This window comes from Rhincodon typus, chromosome 2, assembly GCF_021869965.1.
Source record: "Rhincodon typus isolate 14 chromosome 2, sRhiTyp1.1, whole genome shotgun sequence".
Lineage (NCBI taxonomy): Eukaryota > Metazoa > Chordata > Chondrichthyes > Orectolobiformes > Rhincodontidae > Rhincodon > Rhincodon typus.
Window position 1 is genome coordinate 73,867,916 of NC_063333.1, and position 26,446 is coordinate 73,894,361.

Here is a 26,446-nt window from a genome sequence, read left to right on the forward strand (position 1 = left end):
AGATTTGAACTATCCCAGTAGATGTTCAGGTGAATGTAGAAGAAAGTTATTTTATATTCATTTCAAGAGTACAGTTGTAGTCTTTCATTCCATTATGGCTTTTACAAAAAATATTATATGCAATATTTCTTTGTATCATTAAATCTACACCATGACAAAATCTTTTGAGAAAGCAGTGATTTACCTTAATGTTGAGATTCTCAACTGGGGATTCCTGAGCACCTAGGAGTTTCAAGGCTTTGCCAAACAGCATCTTTCAACAATAAAGTAAATGTCCCATTCTGCCTACAATGTCATTAAAAACAGTGAGGGTAATCATTTACCAAAATCAGTGGTGTCAAGTTATTTGTGAAGATTAGACATTGATATAAAATATACAAATAGGGAATGGTTCTAGGGATAAATGGTCATGCAGATACATTGTATGTACTGATCCATCCCTCACAGATTGACTGAAAATAGGCAGCCAAGTGGAGTTAAAATCTAACACACAAGTTTGAACTTACTGGAAGTATAAGGAGAGGCAACATAGACTTAATTGCACAATTCTGAAGAGTGTGCAGGAACTGCAATAGGTTTTCTATTTAAAGAAAAGCTTGTTAATTCAGTAACTGTTTAACTGTTTATTTGCTGTGATTATAAAATACACAAACACCCAGGTTTTCCGAAAATCACTTAAAAAGGAGAAAGGATTCTATTGATTGTGCTTAATCCAGTCTAAATAAAAATAATAAACCAATTTAAGCTTACAAACACACATTCTAAATTTACACACACACACCAGTAGTTGCAGATTGGGATGAATACATTATGTAATATTTTGAAGGAGAGTGCAGATTAAATTTATACAGTTCTTGCAGGTGGATGACTCTTGTGGATCCAGGCTGAATTTGGCCTGCCTTCACGCTTCACTGACATGGTGATTTAAAGGTGTTGAGAGATGTTTTCATATTTTTCTGGAGACAGAAGCTGCTGGATTTAATTCTTTCAGAATCTATCTTATGATGGAAACATCACCACCTGCAAGCTCCACGCAATGGTGACTTGGAAATATATTGCTGTTCCTTCATTGCTGCTGATTCAGAAGCCTGGAACTTACTTCCCTCAGTACCATCAATGCATATATATCACATGGTTTAAGGTGGGTCACTGCCATCTTAAGGGCAGTTTGGGATGGGCAACAAATGTGGTCTTGCCAGCAATGCTCATGTTTCATGAAACATTTTTAAAAGTTTCAGTGGAGAAATGCCACTGAACACTGACAATTTTGCGTTATTACCATTGACATATTGGCCAGGATTTTGCATACATTGGATAGTGATTGAATAGCTGTGTGGTCTGCAATATTTACATGTTATTAGTCAGTGAGTGCCTTGGAGTCTATGATCTGTCAATTGTGTAGGACACTAAAGAACATTTTGTGTTCTAATAAACTATGGCCAATAAACTGTTTCCTGAATAGAAGATATTCTCTTTTAGCTCCACATAACAATCCAAATAAATAGTGGACCTGTAATGGATGGAATTTGAAGTGTACTTTTACATAGTGATAGTAGTTGTTAATGAGTTTAAAAATATATACAGGAAATTCTACTTTGAGGAAGTGTTTCAAACTTTAAGTCTGTCATCATTCAATTAATTGTCATTTATTAACTGTAGAGATGTATTCAGCAATCCTTTTGAATATCTGCAAGTTGTCACATAGGTCTGAAAAAAAATCTTAATAATGGTTCACATTATCCAAGTGTAACATTACAAAATAACAATTGCCTAAGAACAAAAATACCATCCCATTAACATGGTGACAATTCTCTGCAATTACATTAAATCCTACATGAAAATTATCCATTAACTGCAATCACCATTCTTAACAATACTTTTAAGTTGAACCTCATTCTACAGCCCTGAATTCACTCATAACTCATCCAACTATTATCATGTTCACTTTAAGTGTGAAGTGGTGCACTTTGGTAGAAAGGATAAAGAATGGGCAATATAAACAACGTACAATTTTAAAAGTGTGCAAGAACAGTCAATAAAGTTTTGAATGTTGCAGGACAGTTAAGAAAGCTGTAAAAAGGCATGAAAGATCCTTTGCATTATAAATAAAGGAATAGACCAAAAAAAAAGTTATATAAATCTTGTTGTAATTACAGACCTCAGCTTGACCACTCTACTGTTCAGAGGATCATATTTTATAAAGAATGCCAGGGCCTTAAATAAGGGGCACAGGAGGTTTACTAGAATGGTACTTGGAATGTTATATTTAAATTATGTGGATAGAATACAGGAGGTGGAATTGTTCTGTTTAAAACAGATAGAGGGAAATTCAATAGAAATTTTCAAAATGCTTAAAGATTTTGATAGGGTAAAGAAGAAGAAACTGGCACATGTGTATGTAATCAAAGGACACAAATGTAAGATAATAGAAGAACCGGAAGGGAAATGAGAATTTATTTGCATGCAGAAATTGTTATGATCTGGAATTCACTGCGTGTAAGAATGGTGAAAGCAGATTAATTGGCAACATCCAAAAATAATTGGATATGTACTTGAAAAGAAAATATTCTCCTGGGGAAAGAGCAGGAGAGTGGGAATAACTGTAGAGCTCTATGAAAGAGGTGGTACAGGCATGATAATTGAATGGATTCCATCTGTGCTGTGTTATTCTCGCATAGATTCATCTATGATGCAAGTTTAAGCAAGAATAAAATTTGAGGCTAAGAAATGTGCTACACAATACGAATATCAGAAACATATTAATTTGTATATTACTAATCGTTCACACTAAAATGATGTAGTAAAATTAGTTTATAGTAAAAAAAAACACCATTTACTTGGACCAATTTCAAATTCCAAAATGGAATTAGTTGCTGAACGATAGCTGAATCACATGATACAATTCATTTCAAGGACATCAGTTTATAAGTGAAAATAAGTTATGCCTAACTTGTACAGCACACTGCTGAGAACACATTTTATGCATGGTTCTAATACTTAAAAAAAACGTGTTGGAGTGGATTGGATCAACTGAAATGATAATTTCCAGGTGTTGTAGACTTACAGAATCATTGCAGTACAGAAGGAGGCCACTCAGTCCATCTTGACTGCACTGGCTCTCTGAGCATTTTAACTTAGTGCCAATCTCCTGCATTTTCCTATATCCCTGCACATTGTTTTTCTTTAAATAATTCCAATTTCCTGTGGGATGCCTCCATTGAACCTGTCTCCACCACAATTCCAGGCTGTGCAATTCTAGGCCTTACTACTTTCTGTGTGAAAAAGTTTTTTTTTCATACCTTGCATTTGCTTCTTCTGCAAAACTCTTTCAAACTGTGCCCTCTGGTTCGCAATCCTTTTATAAGTGGGAACAATCTCTCCATATCTACAGACCTGACACCTCAATTTTGAAACCTTCTAACAAATCCCCCTCACCCTTCTCCTCTCCATTGCAAACAGTCCCAGCTTCTCCACACTTTTCTCATAATTGAAGTGTCTCATTCCAGGAACTATTCTTGTAAACCCTCTTCTGCACCCTCTACAATGCATTCACATTCTTCCTGTTGTGTGGCACCCAGAGTTGTACACACAGTACACCAGCTGAGAACTAATGTCTTGGATAAGTTCAGCCTTGCACCTGTAAACTACACACCTATTCACAAAGCCTAAAATACTGTATGCTTTATTAACAGCTCTTTCTATCTATTTTGCCACGTTGAATGTTTGTACATACACATCCAGGACACACTGTTCCTGCACACCCTTTAGACTAGTTCCTTTATTTTACGTTGGCTCTCCATGTTCTTTGTACCAAAGACCAAAGTACATTACCTCACACTTCTCCACATTAAACACCATCTGTCACCAATCCACCCACTTCACCAACATATCAATGTCCTTTTGAAGTTCTGTACTGTTCACCTCACAGTTTACAATTCTCCCAAGTTTTGCCATCTGTAAATTTTGAAATTTTTCCCCACACAACAAGATCTTGATGCATATAAATAAAGGGTCTCAACATCAACCCTTTGGGAATGCTACTACAAATCCAACAACTCAAAAAATAATAATAATTACTCTTTCCTATCCCTTAGCCAGCTTTATATCCATATTGCCACTGTCCCTTTTATTCCTGAGCTATATTTTCCACCTAATGTTGTGGCACTGCATCAAACATCTTGCAGAAGTCCATCCATAATGTTCCCCTCATCAACCCTCTATGTTAGTACTTCAAAAAAAATCCTCAAACTTGTTAATTAGACATGATTTTCCCTTAACAAATCCATGCCAAGTTTTCTGAATTGATCTGCATTTTTCCATGTGCCTACTACTTAAGTTGCCCCATCATCAAAATTGAACTGATTAGCCCAGCAGTTACAGGTCAATCTGCACAACCTTTTTGAACAAGGGTGTAATTATGTGAGGTTCTCCAAACCTCCACCACCATCCTCAAAACCATAGACGATTGAAAGATTATGGCCAGCACTTCTGCAATTTTCCCTCTCACTTTCTTCAATCCAAGGATACATCTCATTTGGTTCTAATGAATTATCAACTTTAAATACTGACAGCTTTCCTATACCTCATCCCTATCAATTTTAAAGCATTTTAGTGATTGTGTTTCCTCCTCTGTCACTACGGCCTAGGCAGCATCTACCTCATAGATAAAGACAGATCCAAAGTACTCCATTAACTGTTCAGCTATGTGTTCTGCTTCTGTGTAAATTCCCTTTTTGGTCCCCAATCACCCTTTTAACCCTGACCACCCTTTTAACTATTAACGTACTTATAAATGACTTTTGGATTTCTTTTTATGTTAGCTTCCAGCCCTTTTTTTTAAAAAAAAAAATCCCTTTTTGCATTTCTTATTTGCTTTTTCACCTCCTTTACGGATTCAGGTTGGTTCTCAACTGTACTTACTACCTGATGCCCATCATAAGCACACTTTTTTTCTTTAACTTAATTTCTATATCATTCAGCGAACTCTGGATTTATTTGTCCTACTTTTTTCCTTTTGAGGGAATATACCTTAACTCTGCCTGAATAATGTGTTCTTTGTAAGTAGTCCATTGTTCAGCTCCTGCATTTCCTAACCTTTGCTTTAAGTCTAGCTGACCCAGCTTGCTCTTACTCAAATGGATGTTGACTCTCCACTAGTGGATCATTCTCTCTCTGGCCTGACTAATGTAGTTTTCTACTACCGTTCTAAACCTTATGATTCAATGTTCACTGTCCTACTAAATGTTCATTCACAGTGACTTGATCTACTTGGCCAAGTCATTCCTAAGAACCAGGTCCAGCAGTGTCTCTTTTCCTGTTGGACTGGACATATACTGCTGGACAAAATTCTCTTGAACACAATCTAGGAATGCTTGTCCTTCATCGACCCTGATATTATCATCATTCTAGTCAATATACAAGTAATTCAAGTCCCACATTGGAAACTACTATATAATGTTTAATCTTTGCAGATTTGTTCCTCTATATCCTTCCCACTAGCTGGTGGTCTATATATTACACCGAGCAATTGCCACTCTTCTTATTCCTTAGCTCTAACCAAATCAATTTGTTCTTTGAACCATCTGAAACATCCCCTATCTCCAGTTGTGCAATGCTCTTCTTAACCAGAATCACTGCTTCCTCTTCCTTCCATTTCCCAGCTTTCCAAACACACTGTAACCAGGAATACTTAAAACCCAGATCTGTTCTTCCTTAAGACAAGTGTCTGTTATTGCCAAAACATCATAATCTCACAAGGTAATCTGTGCCTGTAAATCCCGTTTTATTAACTATACTCCATGCATCCACATACATGCACTGTAACACTGATTTAAACTTCATTACTTTCTTACTTGCTCTAATTCCACTTATTTACTTACTATTCTCTACTTTAGTGTTATTTGTCTCTCCTACCATTTCATGAAACCTTGGCAAGACCCCTGGAATTCTAATTTGCAATGGCATATGTTTAATCCCTGGCAGCACACTGACAAAGCCAGGAAAGCTAAAGTTACCCTGAAATTTGATCTCTAGCCTAGTTTTTATAATTTTGGTGGGTGGTCTTTCATGTCTCCACATACAGTTTTACGTATTTGAAGGAAGTAATATTTGACCACTTGCCTTTGGAAGCGTGCTATGATGAATGGGTAAAGGAACAATTAAAAATACTTAGATTTTGTCGGTGATCACATAGGGCAGTGAAGAATCAAGAGTGAATTGTCACCTGTTCTCCTGAGTGATAATCAATTTCTCAAGAAGCTCCATCCACGAGGCTCATGATTTATACATGGAAAGGGATCAACACTTGTTTTAGAAAGCCATCAGGAAAGCCTGCAAAGCCAATTACATCAATACTGTGATGCCAATATCCAATTGCTGAGTGGCTACAGAACATTGCAACTAACATTTCTTTATGTTTCCCTTGTTAGTTGCCTGGAAAATAAGTATCATAAGTTTCTACCACACATCCCACACTGAAAAAAGTTATGATATAACCTTTGCCAGGCAGAGAAATTTTTGTATCGGGAATTGCTCCTGAGCATGTATGTGGCACTCATCAAATAAACTGTGGCAAATATAATGATATTGAAAGAAATCAAAGATGAAAAATCCAATCTTTATCCTGTGACTCAGAAATTGGCCAACGTTTGGAAAGCAATGTTGAACTGGTTCCACACCAATTTTGACAACATATTCAATTTCTATCAGTGTTGATTCTGTGCGTATTGATATTGATTCTGAGACTGGTGTTGTAAGTGCTGCTACCTTGTAATTTTTTTCAGAAATGAACAATAAAGCTCACTGAGTTACCTCAAGGAAATGGTGAGCTTAATTGGTAAATGGCCTCATTACATCTCTGCATTTTTTACAAACTTAGCAGGTTTACTGTTGTCGGAAATAAAATGAACAAAGCATGCTTATTTAGACTGAATAAAAACACTTTTAACTACTCTCTTTACTCTCTTTTTTGGCAACAAGACATCAACACTTACAGATTTAGTTTTTAACAGATTTTCAGTTCCTGTGCTGATAAAAATGCTGAACATTTTCTTAGCAGTTTCCACTCTGACTGAAATATTAGAAAATTAGGCTCTAGTACTCAACAGTCAATAGATTTACTAAAGATTGCAATATTATAGTCATGATTACAGACATTGGTTATTTAGGGGTGTCATGCATTAAGGAGTTCATGTTGTTTGTCAGTTCGTCCAATAGCATCTGGGTTTGATAATGGGTCCAAATCAGCAAAAAGGTTAAGCCATGTAGACAGGTCAGTTGGGGTTTTCTGAGCAGCTGTAAATACAAAAAACAACTGTGTTATCACATTGTCTGACAATACATGTCAAAGCTAACTTATTATAATACTAAATTCAAGACTGTAAAGTTGAACTTTTAACTTTATTTCTCTACTTTATACCTAAGTTATTGTACCTAGGTACCTTTGTACTTAAGATGGTGCCAGAGAATTGTAACTTAGTACACTTTTCACGGTACTCCTGTATCCCTGTACGTGATAATAAAACCTAATTCTAATATGACAAAACATCAACTGCATTATGGCATAAATTAAACTGTATACAGTACAATCGATATTCGCTACATTCAGTAGTTGATAATAATAGATTCAGGTCAGCAGTGAGCACAAATTCAGGACACAGAACACATGGTATTATATTTACATTATGTACTCATGTTTCAAAAACGAGAATTATTATAATAAATGGCTGCTTTTTCCATTACCGAACAAACTCCACACACATGAAATAAGTTGAGGTTTCAATCTTATCAGATAAAAATGCTGAATCTTTGCCCTGCTTCTGTAATCTTAATGAATTTTGCAATTATATTTTCACCATTTCTATCACAACTCTGAATCAATTAAATATGGCAGGAATAAAATGGGAAGCACATAACATATCTGTTATGAGCAAGGCTTTTAACTACACTGTACTGTCTCATTTCCATTCCATTCTTTCACTACTAACACCGTGCTCACTGACCTACATTGTCTTCTGGTCTGGGAATGCATCTGTAAAATTCTCATTCTAGTATTCAAATTCATGCATGGTGTCACCCCTCTTAGCTCTGTAAACACGTCCAGCCCGATACCCCTCTTAAAACTCTATGTTCCTTCAACTCTGCCCTCTTGGGAATCCCTTAATGCTCCCTATCATTGGTTGCTGTGCATTCAGCTAAGCCCCCAATACTAGCAGTTCACATTACAGAAGAGTAAGTGCTGGAGGTCTTAGGAAACAAAGGTGGATACAATCCCCGGGACATGATCAAGTGTATCCCAGGATGTTGTGGGAAGTTAGGGAAGAAAGTGAGGGGCCCCTAGCAGAAATATTTGTATCATCTATAACCACAGGTGTAGTGCCGGAGGACTGGAGGGTGGCTAATGTTGTGCCTTTATGTAAGAAAGGCTGTAAGGGGAAGCCTGAGATGTAGACATGTGAGCCTGATATCGGTGGTAGATAGGTTGTTGGAGGTGATTCCGAAAGATAGGATTTACATGCATTTGGGAAGGCAAAGATTTATTAGGGATAGTCAGCCTGGTTTTGTGCAAGGAAAGTCTTGTCTCACAAACGATTGAGTTTTCTGAAAAATGTTTACATGGACTTTGGTAAAGCCTTTGACAACGTTCCGCGTGGTAGTCTAATTAGTAAAGTTAGATCACGTGGGATTCATGTACATACCCAAATGTTTTTTATATGTTGTAACTGTACCTGCATCAACCACTTCCTCTGGCAGTTCATTCTATACACAAACCACTCTGTAAAAAAAGTGCCCCTCATGTCCTTTTTAAAAACTTTCTCCTCTCTCATTAAAACTATGCCCCCTAGTTTTGAACTCTCCTACCCTTGGGAAAAGACCCTTGCTATTCACCTTATCTATGCCTGTCATGATTTTGTAAATGTCTGTACGGTCACCCCTCAACCTCCTAAGTTCCAGAGGAGAAAAGGTCCCAGCCTATCCGCTGTAGTTTTATAACTCAAACCCTCCATTCACAGTCATGAAATGTTACTGTTTGATAAATGCAAGTTGTTATTGAAAATGCATAACCAAAAAGAAACGATATCTATAAAAATGATAACAGCTCAAGGTTCTGAGTGATTCCTTCCTCTGCGTATTAGAAATTGAACATTTTTGTAGCATGCTCTTTCCAAACTCAGATAACATATACAAAATTATTGATTGATGTAAGTGGACATTCTGGACAGTTAACCAGATTCAAAACAAATAAATGTCTAGCTGTAAATGGTGTTTGCTATCATGATAACCACTTACAACTACATTCTTACAGGGGACATATAGCATGAATCCAGGAATAAAGAGAAAAATAAACATATGAATACCACTCACCCTATTTTATTATATGAAAAGGTTAATCAAAACTATGATTTCAAATGGCACTTTTTAATAGAAGGACAGACGATGTCATTACCTTTGAGTGGATTCTTATTGATGTTTTCGTTCAATCCATTTATTTGTTCTGTTGTTTGGGATGTAGGCTGAGTATTACCACCAGCTGCTGCCCAACCTAAAATTCAAATCAAAATATTAGCTGATGTGGAATTTAAACACTAAATACTGCAATACTGATTGATTTTTTATTCATTCATGGGATGTAGGCATCATGGATCAGCATTTATTGCCGATCCCAAGTTGCCCTTGAAAATGTGGAGGCATGCTGCTTTCTTGAAGTGTTGCTGCCCATTTGGTGTGGGTAGACACATGCCATTAGCAACAGAATTCCAGGATTTCGACCAGGTCTTTGTTATCATAAATAAGTGTTTAATCACACTGGCTGAAGACTGGCACTTGTGATCCAGGTGACCCTTGGAGGAGGCCAAGATAGAACATCAATAGGCACTTCTGGTTAAAGATTGTTAGAAATGCTTCAACCTTATGTTTTGCACTGATGTGCTGGTCTCTCTTAACGTTGAGGATAGGAATATTTGTTAGCAGCCTTCTCTAATGTGTTGTTTAATTGGCCACAATCATTTACAATTGGATGTGGCAGGACTGCAGTGCTTGATCTGTTGGTTTGTGAAACTGCTTAGTTCTATCACTTGCTGCTTATACTGTTTGGCATGCAAGCAATCCTGTTTTATACCTTTTCCAAGTTTTCATCTCACTTTTAGGTATGCCTGTTATTGCTCCTGACATATCCTCCTGCACTCTTCATTTAACCAGGGTTTGATTTCCTGAATTGATGGTAATTGTAATGTGGGGATATTCTAGGCCGAGAGGTTGCAGATTGTACCTTAGAGACGTTAAGAGCTCAGTTGCTAGATCAGCTCTAAGTCTGTCCCCTTTAGCACACTGTGGCAATGCCACGCAAAATGATGAAGGGTGTTTTCCATGTGAAAACAGGAGGCTTAGTTTTCCTAAGCAATGGCCAATGGTCACTCCTACTGATACTATCACAGGCAAATGAATTTGCAGCACACAGATTGGTGAAGTTAAGGTCAAATCTGTTTTCCCTCACCACTTACTGGAGACCCAGTCTAGCAGCTAGGTTTTTGGCTTTCGACCACACAGTTCAGCAGTGGTGCTACAGAGCCACTTTTGGTAATAGATTTTGAAGTACTTCATCCAGAGTACATTCCACACCTTTGCTGTGCTGTGTTTCCTCCAAGAGGTGTTTAACATGGACAAACACTGAATTTTCAGGTCAGCAAGGTGTGTATATGGTAGTCAGCAGGAAATTTCCTTGCCCGTGCTTGACTGGTACAGTGAGACTTTATGGGGTCTAGAGGCAAAGTTGAGGATAGCCTACTGCATAATACACTGTCATCACCTCTGCTGGTTCTGTCCCTTCACTGGGATAGGACATACTGAAGAACGGTGAGATTGCTGTCTGGGACTTCTAGTGGAATTTAATAGGTGTCTGAATGATGTGGGTTATGACGAGACTTGTGGCAGAATTGAGTGAGAATTCTGGTGAGATGCGTCACAACGTATCTCAATCCATCTTTTAGATTTCTTATAAGCGACATGACAGCAGTCTCACCAGCCAGCAGGAAGTTAGCAAATGACAACAATTATTAGATTCCTTGTTGAAAGCCCAACACACCTCATTACTATTATGGCTGAAATCTTACCAAATGCACCCAACAAACCAGATGTTAGGAAAACCTGGCATGGAAATCTTAGCATGTGCTTGACAGGTTGAGCTAGCTGCTTGGTCCAAACAACCTCTATGTTAGACATCAGGCATTGATATCTCAGGACACGGTCCATGGGCATCAGCCACATGCAGCCTACGTCCACGCACATTGGCATCAGACATGTGCTGACTTTTAAGAAGTTTCAAGACACTTTGCTGATGCTTCTGCACTTCAATGCTGCATCTCGGGCGGCATTGGTAACCATCATCATGATACTGCTGCAACAATATTGTGCACTCAGATGTGCACCCAGCTCTTGGACTGGGTTGGACTGCAGTGCTGGACTCTCTACACTGTCATGTGGCTCACTTAATCTGAACCTACCTACACGCTCACAGCATCCTTGCCTTGCCTTGCCTTGCAATGCTTTGCCCCCTCAGCCAGAGATAACAGGCTCATTACTGCTGTCTTGTTGTACTGTTTAAAAAGCACAGGCTTAAAGCCAGGAAGCTTGCCTCAGTCCTCAGTTAAATCAAGGGAGTTAGCCTTCACTCAGGGTGTCCTGGTCTAGTAAGTCAAAGGCAACAGCAGATACCAGTTAAGGAGGTTGCACACAGTCAGTCAGCAGCTTGGGCCTGTCAGAATCAGGATCCTCCCCTCATAAGGAGCAAGGGGTCAAATTACAGGAAGCCAAGTCTTGATTCTTTCTGTCCTATATTGGGCTGTTTTCTTCTGGAATGAGAGAGAGGCAGGTATTAAGAGAGATAAAAGTAGGTCACATAGTTGCTGCAGGTGGGCAGGTAACCAAGCCACTGAATAGGTAGCATAGAGGGCATACAGGTTTAGGGTATCGGGGTGGGAGAAAGAAAGTGAGGAAAAATGTTGCAGGCAATAGTGAAAGGGGTAGCACATGAGCCTTGATGGGAGGTGGATACAGTAGTGCAGAGAGACTGAACTAAGAAAACAGTGTCAATGTTTGATTATCTGTACCACATGAACTGCAGTGGTTCAAGAAGGAGGATCATTAGCACCCTCTCAAAGACAATATGGGATGGGCAATAAAGACTGACCTTGCTAGGAATGCTCTCATTCCATAAATAAAAACAATAAAAATAATTGAGCGGCATATTAATCTGTGAATTAGTTACTTCACATTCACATATATCATAAAGTATAATGTGAGATTTCCCTTTAATTGTTAAAGGAAAATTATTTCCGGAATACGTTCAAACACCAACATTTAACATTGCTAGATCTCTTTTATACAAAGCTTTGTCAAAAATCAGTAACTGAGATAAAGTTTCACCAAAAGTTTAGATTGATTCTGTCATCTCGATCCATTATAGGATGAAATGATTCAGCCTTTACTCTTTGCAGTGAAGCAGGTTGGTCCTCTCAATATATTAAAATGCTGACTGTAAACAATGGTCCAGTTTCTGTAATCAGCTCTACCAGTGGACTGTTGTGCAGGGGCTTTAGGATCCTGGAGCAATCTTACAATGATGTCACACAGCTGTTCCTAGCTGGACATAAAAAGCACGATGTGGGTGAAGTTAAGGGAGAGGAGAGAAACATGTAGCGAGCCAGACAGCAACCTGAAGCCTAACTACGTCAGTATTGGAACCACAAGCAGAGGAGCTTGTGCGGTAGACTAACTGGAATTAGGCAGTAGATTTCATGGTATAGAGACTTTCAATAATGATATAGTCAGATTAGAGGAGGCAGTGGTATGGTGGTAATGTCACTAGACTAGTAATGCAGAGACACAGGGTTATGTTCTGGGCTCAAATCATGCGTGGCAGATGATGAAATTTGAATTCAATACAAATTTGGAATTAAAAGCTAATCTAATGGCAACTATATAATCACTGTTGATTATCATAAAAATCCATCTGGTTCACTAATGGCTCTTTGGGAAGAAAAGTTGCTGCCTTTACCTGGTCTGGACCACACGTGACTCCAGAAGCACTGCAATGTGGTTGACTCCTAATTGCCCTCAGAAACTTCTTAGAGTCAGAGTCATTCAGTTCAAGGGCAACTACGGATGGATGACAATCGCCAGTCTTGCCAGTAATGCTCACAAGAAGTGCCTGGTGTATCTCTGAATATCATGTATTGTCGTATTTAGTCTTAAAATGCAATAAAATGTAGTAAAGAAAACCAAGCCTGAAGACAATTCTTCCCCTAGCCTTCTCTTTGACCAGTCCGTCTTGAACCCAAATTCATGGATATGGGAATAAAACAAAAACAACAAGAGTGACAGCTGTCCATTTCGTTAACCATTGCCCTCAATTTTAATGTGCGTTTGCAAGAAAACGTGGTGATTAGAAATCTATTTCAGCACAGCACTATCTATAGAGAATTTAACAAACATCTGGGTATTTTGGCAATCTAATTGAATAAAGAATCAAAACTGAAACTTACAGTCTAAACCAGGAAATGTCAGCATAATTAGCTCGATACCACATCACATATTGGAGAGAGATACAGAAAGATGGGATTCAGAAAGAAATGATGCAAGTACAAAAGCTTTTTCTTAAAAATAATATTTAGTGTTTATAAATTTCAAACAGTAATTAAGATTTGATATGATGACACCTCATTGTTTTTAAGGCAAAGTTTCAATGCCAGGGTGGCTGTTTGGCAGTAATTAATATTTCCACACCATTAAAAATGTAATTACATTGGAATGGGCAAGCGCCAGGAGTTTTTGGGTGACCTTAGTGTATTTCTATCATGTAGGTACTGCAACTTTACACCCTTCCACTGTGGAGTCCCTTAGTGAGATCATGGTTGTGATGACATAGCTTCTGGAGGAGCATCCAACTCAGTTCCTGATTTTTGTGTTTAATAGCACACGTGGCTGCCAGATGTTGCTGTTGTTTCATTTGCTCTTTTATATTGAGTCTGTTGTTTTTACAAGATTTAGGCAAAGGTGGTTTCAGAAGGTGGTTAATGTAGCTGTTGTGGCTAAAGGGATCAAGAAATATGGGGGAAAGGCGGGATTTGGATATTGAGCTTGATGTTCAGCGACGATCACATTGACTGGCGGATCCGACATGAGGGATCAATGGCCTACTCCTGCTCCGATCTTCTAGGTTTCTGATAGGAGTTCAGTAATTTCTTGCCAAATTATCAAGTTCACTGGACAACTTAATCAAATATTGCTTTAAAGTTCTTGCATTTGACCTTTATAGTTCTATAATATTAATCAAAATGCATTTGGCTAAGAACATACAGCAAAGCATAAATATCTTTCATCTCTGAGGGTTGGTGTGGACTTGTTGGGCAGAAGGACCTGTTTCCACATTGTAGGGATTCTACGATCTTCTGTGATCTTATTTTCTTTTGACTTGTTTTGCAGGAAATATTCAAAACATGCGGTTGTCACCAGGTTAATTTTTAAGCGTTTTGTTGATTCAGATCAATGTCATGGTGCAAATAACAAATCAAGCACTGCTAGGAATAATGAGCAAGTATAAAGGAAAACAAATGACGTTTCCTGTTGATTTATGGCTTATGGTATTGTGCATTAAAGCCCCTGAGGCAAGTTATCAGCAATAACATCCCAGCCCACTAGCATTCTCTCATACCAAAAGTGCATGCAAGGGGTTTAAACTGGGAGGTAGCTGACCCACTTGACAGTAATCAGTATATTTTTCTTCAATGTTGTTTTATTCACTGTGTCAGCAAATATAAATACAATGTAGTTTTTCCCTCTATGAAATATGATCTGTACAATATTATGCAGAGTACATTCTTTGGCTTTATTGCTTGATATATATGCAGCTATAACTACCAATGAATCCTCCAGAAGATATTTTGCATCATATCAATATATGTATGCAAGCAAACAGCTTGCTCAGCAACCCAGAATTTGTAAACAGATTTAATGAGGCTGGATTCAAAATTTATCTGAGGATACAGATATTTTCTTTCATGACTAGGCAGTTAAATTCACTCTGAACTATGAGTGCCAGGAGTTTAAAATAAATGTTGTAATATTTGGACAGGAGTTTCAAGACTAGCCACAAATATACATCTAAGCTGGAAAGATTATTCATATGTTTGAGAGTACACCTGAAAACAGGGAGAAACACACCTATAACTTTAAGATGAATGCTCTCAAATGCAAATATATTCTACATTTTCCATCTCTCACCACTACTGCTGACTAGTTGATTTTAAAGCGGAAAAAATTAGGATAAGTAAAAGGAAATCTTGGTGTTCAAACCTTCAGTGCGGCTACTGAAATAGCAGAATTGGGCTCTCAGAGTTGGCAAGCTTGGAGGCATGAAGGCAGATTAGTGACATCTCCAAATTAAAGTTCAGGCAGGAGGGACAATGGCTTACCTTTCTGCCCCACCCAGCGAGACCTTTAAGTAGCCTCAGCAAGGCCTGATTGGCATAGATTTAGTTTTCCTTGCCTTGAGGAGTTTCTTGCTAAAGCTGCAACTAGCTGATGAGACCTCCAACCTCCTCCACAAGATCCCACCTGAGATCATTCACAATGGTAAAAAACATTTCTATTAATTCTAATTGTTATTTTATTGTAACAAAGGGGAAACACATTCTAAACTTGCTTTCCTTCTTGTAACAAACTTAACATGCAACTTTTGTTTCTCTCACTTTGTCTCTGTGAATGTGCGTTGCCTTATTTTTGACCCACAGGAGTGGACTAATCAACTGTGGTGTCTATCAAGGCCTGTAAAAATTCTCCATATTCTTAAATGTTGATAATTCCAGTAATTAGCTGGAGTTAATTGGTTGCACAATGCTGGATGGTGGTCCTGATAGATGACCTCAACAAAATCATCCTTCTTGCAAGTGGTCATTAATTCATTTTTGAAGAGCCAGGATTGCCAGAAAAGGATGAATGTGGATGAACAACTCATGACTACTTTCAACCTGGATTTCACCATTTCTTATTCACACTCTTCTTTAGTATAATCATCAAGAGAAAGAATTTAACTTCTGTATGTTCATTTAATTTCTCTGTAAGGACAGAGACCTGTATGTAACCTTCCAGAGTCACTGTTCAGACTCCGACAAGTAAATTATAATTATACTGGGCAATTCACATTCAGATTCTTTCATCCTCCCCATAAAGGAAGTTCATCACTTGTCTTCCAGATAACACAGGACCGAACAGGGATTCTAGGAGGAGAAAAATTAATTGACATTTTGACAGCTTTTATTTTTTGTTATGAATTGTAACTGCAAATTGGAAAGCACATGAGAAATGCACCAACTGTACCACTGGAAAACATAATACATTTTTCTTTCATTGGGAATGATCAAAGTCCATACCATACTGAGTATTCATATATCTGAACAGCAACTTGGCAGTTACTAGAATAATATGCTTTACCCTTGCAATACTGCAAGCAAAACACTTGGGGGGGGGGGTGGAGAAAAAAGCAACAAATGTATGGCTAAAATACAATTGGGTATCCTACATGTAAATTGCAGTTTCTTACACTTTGAATTACTTAACGCAATCAAGGTCTGCATCTTTTTCAGTGACTTGTTACAAAACAACAACTTATGTTCACAGAGGGCACATCTTCCTAAATTTGGCACTTTCTAAACCATTCACTGGACTTGACCTCAAAATCATAGATTGATAGAAATTTCAGCAAAGTAGGCCATTTTGCCTTCAATGCATATGTTGGTGTTCTCTTCTTTAACTCCATTCCCACCAGACATGTTTTATTCCTCCTCTTCTAATTCTTATCCCATTCTAGTTTCTACATCAATGGCTTGGTTCCTCAGTGCCACTCCCATTATCCATGTTGCTTTCAGTTTCTCCGGGCTCTGGGAAATACTGGGTCCCAAGCCCAACACAGATTCCCGTCTTGGTTTTCACAATGAAGATACTCCTTTATTTCTCAATACAACTGTTGCTTACAAAAGAACTGTAGTTTTTTATTTTTGTGTGTTTAAAAACTGTGTCCAGCTACTCATTCCATCAAAGCCCATATACCTGCTCTCATATTGCCACCCACCTGCCAAAAATCACAGCTCCCTTAGCTGCTGTGTGCTTTCTTTCAAGTCAGCCCTATACATTCACAGCTCCATCTACCCCATATTCTCAGACGTCTCTCTTTCTGTTGCCCCTCAGATTCTTCAAGGTGGTGGACAGGGAAGGTTACATTGGATGTTGAGGTTTTTCCTCATTGATGATGGAGGTCTCACCAGCCAGCTTAACATCAAATGAGATCCCTACATGATTCTTTTAAGGAAAGCCCACTACATCCTAGAACACTCATGCACCAAACTGGGCAACGATGTGCCTTTCTTGGCCTTAAGGATTCTGGAGGTAGAAAATCCATCCATCAAGCCAAAGGAAGACAGCACCTCACTGTTCAGCAGTGTCACCAAGGAAGTGGTGGCTGCTGGTAGTACCATGTTTTCCAGAGGCCCAGGATCACTAAACGACCCAGACATGTAGTATTGGTTGGAGAAGTTGTGGCAGATTGAGGATAGCAGAAAGTTGAGTTGCCTGTCGTAAGGGTCCATCTACCTTTGGGTGAACAGCAGCAGTGGCAGGAGAACATTAATTGCCCACTCAAGGACCTTAACAGCAGCAAGGGTGGATCACCAGCTGCCACCCTCCCACCTCAGTAAATGCCCACTGAGACAGGAGGGCACTAAATACTACCTCATTTAATTGTGGAATTTGAGCCATTATGAAGGTCTTGTCTTCTTCACATTATGTGCACTTCTCGCTCATCCTCATATTTGATGAATTCTTCATTTTTGCTTTGAGTAAATATAAGTGGACTCTCTCTTAATCCAAAATTACGATTTGATACACCAAAGTACTGGTGATATGTGTATGTTCTCTTTTTGGTAACTCGAGCTTTAAATTTTGATCTCAGCTGGCATCAGGCATTTTGGGATTTCCAGGATGCCCTTGATCATTTTCAACAATCACTTTTAGAACAAAATGCTCAGGATGAAGTTTGTCAATTCCATCTCAACTATGGATGCAGTGTGGTGTCCGAAGTCACAAGAAGAAAAAGGGAAAAATAACTTTAAAAATTCTTGCAAATAAAAATAATTTGTATGAAATATAAAAATTACATGCAATAGGGCTGGTCCTTTCATTTAACAGTTTTCGCATTTTCCAAATCAAGAATAAAACATTTATTTCTCTTCGTTTAAAAATGAAGCAGGAAGCTACACAATCTTCATTGGAGTTTTTTCTCTCTCTACTCCAACACTTTAGCTGCTTTGGTGAGTGACATGTATTCAAGTAACACAATAATTTAAATTATTTAACCAAGGTCAGTTCAGCTGCAAGCCTCCTGATAGTAAGACTGACACTAAAAGTGTTTACATCCATCATTGTTGTCTACTTGGTATGTAAATCAACACATTCATATATCCTGTTTGAAATCACTGTTACCCAATTGACAATACATTTATTTTTCAAAAATGAAAGACTAATTTTGAAAATCATAATGGAATATTACTACAAAAAGAATCCATCAAAATTTTGTAATTATTTTCTAATTTCTGAACAGTAAACTGTTCAAACAGAATAATAATGCTGTCATGTGATCAGTTACGATGCTTCTAACACCATGGTCTCTCATCTTATTTAGGAGCCTCCTGTGTGGCACCTTGTCCAAGGCCTTCTGGAAATCCAAACAGATCACTTCCATTGGCTCTCCTTTATCTAAATTGCTTGTTACCTCCTCAAAAAATTCTAGATTTTTCAGGCATAATGTCCAATTGAGCCTTCAGATCTTTCAGCTTCTCCAGGACCAGCTTCTTACTGATGCCCACTACAGTCACCTCTGCACCCTGACTCTCTTGAAATTCTAGTATTTTGATGTCATCTGTTGTCAAAAGTGATGCAACGGACCTATTCAGTTCCTCCATCATTTCTTTACTCTCCATTACTACTTCTCCAACCTCATTTTCAGTTGTCCAATGTCCATTCTTGCCTCTCTCTTACCTTTTACACATGTAAAAAAACTCCTGCTATCTTAATTTAAATTACATTAGCCTCCTCTCATTTTATCTTCTTCCCCCCTCTTATTGCTTTTTTAGTTATCCTCTGCTGGTTTTTAAAGGCATCCAATCCTCTGGCTTCCCACAAATCTTCACCACATTGCATACTTTTTCCTTTTATGCTGTCCCTGACTTCCCTTGTCAGCCATGGTTGGCTCGCCCTCCCCATAGTATGTTTCTTCTTCCTTGGGATGAATTACTGCTGTGCCTCCCAAATTATCCCAAAAACCCCTACCATTGCTGCTCCACTGTGTTCTCTTCTAGGTTCCCCTTCCAATCAACTCTGACCAACGCCTTCCTTACGTCTTGGTAGTTACCTTTACTCAATTGTAATACAGTTACATCGGATTCGAGCTTCTCCCTCTCAAACTGCAGGCTGAATTCTATCATATTTTGGTCACTGCCCCCTGGAGGCCCACTAACCTTAAGCTCACTAATCAAGTCTGTCTCACTACACATCACCAAATCCACAATTACTTGTTCCATAGTGGGCTCTACCACAAGCTGCTCTAAAAAGCCATCTCTGACATTTCATGAGTTCCTTTTCTTGAGATCTGCTACCAGCTTGATTTTCCCAGTCCACCTGCATATTGAAGTCTCCCATAATTAATGTAACAGTGCCTTTCTTACATGCCTTTTCTACCTCCGAATTTATTTTCTTCCCCACATCCTGACTACTGCTAGGAGGCCCGTCAGGCTCTTTCTTTCCTAGACAGGTCCTCAACTCTACTCACATACATGTTAACATGTAGTTTGATTTCTTTCCCAACAGATGGTGAGAAGAACTGCCATGTGATAATTGGGTGAGAGTTCAAATATCAGATTCTTGCTTAACAATTAATCCCTTCCTCCTCAGAAGGAAGGTTGGCTATCTTGCCATCACGTAGCAAGAACCTGGAGATGGATTATTTTGCATTTCATTGATTGTACAACATGCTTGAATTTTTGGCATCCTCAATCAACTTCTTTCCAACTGAGATACACATTTGATTGAGTTGGCATCAAGGGGCCCTAGTCAATGGAAGGTAGGGGTTAAAGGTATCTTACTGTCCAACCATCTTCATGTGCTTCATCAATGATACTAACTCTATCATAAAGTCCAGAAGTGTGGATTTTCCCTGATGATTTCACAGTGTTCAGCAGCATTCACACTGTCTCAGATACTGAAGTAATCTGTACCCACATGCAGTAAGACCTGGTCAATATCCAGGCTTGGGTGTTAAGTGACAAGTAACATTCATGTTACTCAAGTGCTAAGCAAAGACCATGTACAACAAGATAGAATTTAACCATTGCTTTTTATGATCAATGGCATTACTAAAACTGTAACCCCAAATGTCAACATCCTGGGCGTTGCAATTGACCAAAAACTGAACTGGACTATTCAAATACTGTGGCTACAAGAAAAGGTCAGAGGGTAGGACTCACGTGGCAAGTAACTCACCCCCTGCCTTCCCACTGCCTGCCCACCATCCACAAAATACACCTCAGGTGTGTGAGTGAATATTTCTACTTGCCTGGACAGGTGTAGTTCCAACAACATTCCAGAAGCTTGACACCATCCGGGACAAAATCGTTCAACTGACATTCACTACATTCGAATTTATTCACTCACTCTACCACAGATGTACGATGGCTGCAGTGTGTACTGAGTACAAGATACACTACAGTAAATCACCAAGATTACTCCAACAACACCTTACAACCCACAGTCACTACTACCTTGAAAGACAAGAGCGGCAGATGCAAGGTAACACCATCATGTTCAAGCTTGCCTTCAAGTCACACACCATCCTGACTTGGAACTAAATTGCTGGGTGTGTCAAGATCCTGGAATTCCCTTCCTAACAGCACTGCAGTGTCCTTAGTCACCAATTACCACATGGGTTCAAGATGATAGCTCACCAACACCTTCACAAGACATTAAATGTTGGCCTAGCCAGTGAAACCTGCATCCCACGAATGAATAAAACAAATGTCAGATCTTGGGAAGGGTGGTTCATTCTTAGGATGGCCATGAACAGACAGGCAATAGATTGGAAGGTTGTTAATGGGCAAGCCCAGGAGGAGTAGTATTGCTTACCCTTGTCCTATTTAAAAAAAATTGCATTACAATATAGAATTAGCTACTAGTTAGGTCGCACATCATCTTGGGCAAATAGGCAGGGCACAGACAGCACAATTTAAACCCATTTGCACTTGAATATTTTGTTTACAGCCTGCCAACTGGCACTGGAAATCAATTTACAAATTTAAGCAGCATTACACTGATTTCAGCTTTGTGTGCTGCCTTTCTACACAAGTCCTCTGGCCATGGCAGCAATCAGACCCTCAAATAGCAAACAGGCAAAAGTTGGAAAATCACAAAACATTACCAAACATAACTTCATGATTTTCCAAATTTTGGCTGCCTGTTTCCCAGATATATATTAAGGCTGCTGGAGTGTTCCTTCCCAATATCTGTACTTTTAGTAGCTTTTCATTTCTTTATCATTTTGTTGACTTTCTTTTACACACAGAGTAGCACAGGTATTATGGAACAATCCAAGTGCTCTTTTTTGGCAACAATTGATATGACCAAGAATTTGTAACTATTAATCGTTAAGGAAAATAAATGCAAATAGTTATGGACAAACATTGCACTTTAGCTTAAATGGATTCCCAAACTAATTAGGAGAAGTTGTAGATAACCTACATAAATATATAGTCAAAAAGTGACCTGTAAAAGTGATTTGCGTTAATGAAAATTAAATAGCACACTGTTATTGAAAATTAAACTAATATTAAATGGTTCAGTTTCACCGTAGATTTAGAAAGTCATTGCAATGAGTAACTAGGTAAGCAATTTAAAGGCACGCAATGTAATTGATTTAAATAGTTATGTAGGTGTTGCTTTCAAGTGATAGCCTTTCATACTTACTGGTAACTGAAAATGATGCATCACCCAAGCTTTTGTCAAACAACTGAGAAGGAAGGAAGCCTGAAGGAGAAGGTGATTGGTCTGATTCTCCAGCTGCTGGATTGCTAGGTAAACTGAGATCTTCTCCAAATACTGCTTGCCATTCCTTGCTAAAGTCACCTTCCTCAAGTGCAGTGCCATTTAGAATTTCATTCAGTAATGCCATTTCATCCTTCTCATTTGGTCGAGATTCCATGGGATTGGTCAACAGATCTGTTGAAGCTAGAATTAAAAATAGACAAATGCCATTCAGATATTAATATTTACAGAAAATACTGCAAGTTGGTGGTGTGCATGGGAATATTTAAACATGAAATCTCATTCACAGAAATTTACAGGAAGTTTAATTATTTGATCATGTCATTATAAGAATATTAATTTGATACAAGGCTTAACTACCTCAAATAATCTCGGTTATGACCATGATAGTAGGAACTGCTGATGCTGGAGAATCTGAGATAATAAGGTGTAGAGCTGGATGAACACAGCAGGCCAAGCAACATCACAGGAGCAGACAGAGATAGTAGGAACTGCCAATGCTGGAGAAACAGAGACAGTAGGAACTGCCGATGCTGGAGAAGATAGTAGGAACTGCCGATGCTGGAGAAAGGGTCTCGACCCGAAAAGTCAGCTTTCCTGCTCCTCTGATGCTGCTTGGCCTGCTGTGTTCAACCAACTCTACACCTTGTTATCTCTGTTATAACCATAATTGCTCTGTTATACAAAGTACCTTTATATGGGTAGCTAGAGTGAAGAATGCGAGTAAAAAGTTAATTAGATATTAAATCAAATGCAGAAATGCTTCTGTCCATGCTTCTTTCTTCAGCAATATCTCTTTCTTGAGAATTTTTATATCCATGTGCATATTACTTTTTTTTAACATCACTACTTATTTCAATCCCATCTTCTACCACCAGCTATAATTTTGTTTCTGTTAATAAATTATCACCTAGTCTGACCATTTTGCACTGTACATAATCAATATTTGCAATAATTCGATGGATTTGTTTCCCTTCAATACTACATATAGTTTGATTCTGTCGCTTTATTTTGGAAAGGCGTTTTCTATTTTATTCACCATAGAATGTACAGAACACAGCATAAATTTTATAAATCTGCTCATTTGAATGATTAAAAAAATTCACTCCCACATGCTGATATTTTGGCATGATATGCATTCCTGGTACAGATCTTTACATGCTGGGAGTGCAAATTTGTTCAATCCACCTTGTCCTGTAACAGTTTGTTGATGCTCAACAGGAACAAATTCATTAAAGAGAACATTGAGAGATAGAAATAATCATGTTGAGATTTGGCTTCCGTGAAAATCATAATGGGATTGAATATTCTCCAAAGGCTTACACAGTTATGCCTTAAAAACAGGAAACCATGCCACACACCCCTATCTCCACACCAATCCCATTTCCCTAGCAGCTATTATGAGCAAATTCATTTAAAAGACACTACATAATCAGTGGGCTTCATTTCATATTTTCAGAATCTATAGCCCCACCATTAAGCTGCCAGGCTTCAGCATCAACACTTTGATAGAAAGCAAATGTGGGCAACACTTGCTCAGCTTCTTGCTAAGTCACTACTGCTAGTTAAGACTGATAGTAACTTTAAATACAGTTTAGCTTCAATTTGGAATACAAAGATGGAAGAAGAAAAGGTTATCCAATCTACCTGCTCTAATCTTTAAGCAATCTTATATGGTCTACTTGAATTAATTTGAAAGGAAGGATTCTGTAAATATACTCTTGGCCAACCTACTTAGAGTTAGACTCAGCACAAATTCAGAGCTTCCTTCTAATTTTATAGACTATGTTATTTTTGCTTGACCAATTGCTTTTCCAGCCATAACATTTTCATAGACCCTCCATCTCAGGCCATTATATGCAAATGCCAGGTAAGAAAAACAATTTTTCACACAGCGTGTACTTAGGGTCTGCAATGCACTGCCTGAAATGTGATGGAGTTAGGATCAATTTGGTAATTCAAGAGGGTGTTGGATTTTTTTTTTTAAATAAAAGAAAGCAATGTCTAGGGTTATAAGGAAAAGGCAGGAGATTGGCACAAGTTAAAATTCGCAGACGGCTGGTACAGGTAAGATGGACCAAATGGCCTCCTTCTGTACCATTAACAATCCTGTGATACCTTACAAACAACTGGGAATTTCATTTTATTTTTCAAATCCTGCTTTGTTTGAAAAGATTCTTGTTAATTTTGCACTCACTTAAAGGGGTGTAATAGCTTGTCCACTTTTATATTCCCCAAACAATGCATCATTCTCCTTTATCATTTATTTATGAGTTTTGACCTGTTGTTTCTGAAAGATATAACCTTTCTTTTTTAAAATGGTATCTCTGCTTCTTAGGTGCACACGTCATATATCAACAAATAGAACTAAAAATATAGCACTCACAATACATCCGATATAATGCATTAATTCAAATTTGTTCATCAATGAATGGAACAATGTTTCCTGGATCAAGGAGTGAGTGAAACAGAGAAACAGGCTGTCAAAATCAAGTTTGCACTGGGCATTAAGGGACTGATCAATGAGTAAAGATTGATAGATCTTTAATTGGTACAACACCCAGCAAGAGATTGACATTCCTGGAAAATCAACTCAAGGGAAAATACAACTTCTGCATCCATGGGTTACAGCTAAAGCTATACCAGCAGTTACAAGATTGTTTCAGTGACCAATTTGTGGCAAGGTACCAAAAAAAAAAAAGCCTAGGAGCACAATCCTTTAGATGCTGATTCGTTGGAACAGGCTTTTGTATTAGTCACTACATTTACCAAATATAAGCCCTTCAAACAGACCCATGAAAAAGAGGTATACAGAACCAATGCACTAGAAACATATGAAATAGCAGCTACAGTAGGCCATTCAGCCCACTGAGCCTGTTCCACCATTCAAAATGATCAGGGCTGACCTTCCATTTCAATGCCATGCTCACACTCTCCTCATAGCTCCTCACCTTTAGTGTCTCGAAACCGGTGTACTTCCGTTTTAAATATATTCAGTGACCTGAACTCCACTGCCTTCTCTGATTGAGGATTCTACAGGGTCACCACTGAGTAAAACAGAAATTCTCCTCATCAGTCCTAAATGGTCTATCCTGTATCCTGAGACCAAGACCCCTTGTTATGGACTCCCCCCACCACACTTCCTACCACACTCCCCCTTCCTTCAACCAACTGCACCCCCCCACCTCACTCCGTGGGAACATCATCCATGCACCCATCCTGTTCAGGCCTGTCTGAATTTTATATGTTTCAGTGAGAACTCCTCTTGTTCTTCTAACTCTAGTGAACACAGGCCTAGTTCATCCAATCTCTTTTCAAATGACAAACCTGTCATCCCAGGATCAGTCCTCTGAATGTTCACTGAACTCCATTTATAGCAAATATATCCTATCTTAGGTAAGGAATTTTTTAATATTGAAAGGAATTTGAAACCAATGTAGCTGGAGGCCAATAATTAATAGCTGGGGATGACTATGTCAATTGGTACAACAACCATAACCTTATGGTAAATGTGGCCTGATTCATGTAATTCAGAATCAGCTATCTTACCAAAACATGTGCAAAGCATGTGGTGTATGACAAAATTGGGCAAAGCAATACAGGCGGCCAATTTCATATAATGCATCTAAAACTCAAAAAAATTATGACAAGCTGTGCACAGGGAAAAAGCATGCAAAATACATCAGCAAATGTATTCATGCCAATGCACAGAGAGGTCTAAGATGATAAACAAAAGAGAGGGGAAGAAAAAATATGAATAGGATTTGAATTATAAATGTATTCAGATGCCAATTGAGCAAGCTTTCCTTTCATATCAATATGAATTGACCTGTTGATGCTATTATAAATTCTCAGGCATTCATCACAGCTGGAATTGTCACAGAAGAGTGGTAAGTATTTGCTCGAGGTTAAAAATGATATGGAGAACAAATTCTAATATCTTGTCTGTTTGTACATTGAAGGCAATGCATGTGGAGAAATGGGAATCTATGATATGATGGATGTCCCTGGCCTGTAACTGCCTAAAATGAAGAAGTTTCATTTCAGTTTGACAAACATGAGTGCTGTGTCTGTTGACATGCCTTGTCAAACGCAAGATCCTCACCTCTGTTGGAGGGACATGTCTAATGTCTTTTGTTGTGACCTTCAAAAGTCTGAGTTTTCTTGGGGTCAAAAATTACTTGTCTCCATTTTGATTTGATGAATTCTGAGATGGTTGATAAATCCAATGTGAGATGTGCATACTTTACAACATGCAGGGAAAGTCATGATTGAAGGTGTAGAGCTGGGTGAACACAGCAGGCCAGGC

General features: G+C 38.4%; 1 protein-coding gene across 11 annotated transcripts in view; it reads right to left on the reverse strand.

The window, feature by feature from the left end:
* Positions 1-660: 660 nt before the first annotated feature.
* ica1 (islet cell autoantigen 1) overlaps positions 661-26,446 on the reverse strand; it is a 128,079-nt gene continuing 102,293 nt past the window's right edge. For 9 of the 11 annotated variants that reach the window (XM_048613777.1, XM_048613735.1, XM_048613771.1 and 6 more), the window contains 3 exons: positions 22,060-22,320; positions 9,446-9,541; positions 661-7,293 (listed from right to left, as the gene is read on the reverse strand). In XM_048613777.1, coding sequence (XP_048469734.1) covers positions 7,172-7,293; positions 9,446-9,541; positions 22,060-22,320 — 479 coding nt within the window. In that variant the 3' untranslated portion in view covers positions 661-7,171. Of the gene's footprint in view, positions 7,294-9,445; positions 9,542-14,836; positions 16,272-16,298; positions 18,101-22,059; positions 22,321-26,446 lie in introns of those variants that run through there. The other 2 variants (XM_048613763.1, XM_048613791.1) reach the window with 2 other exon arrangements.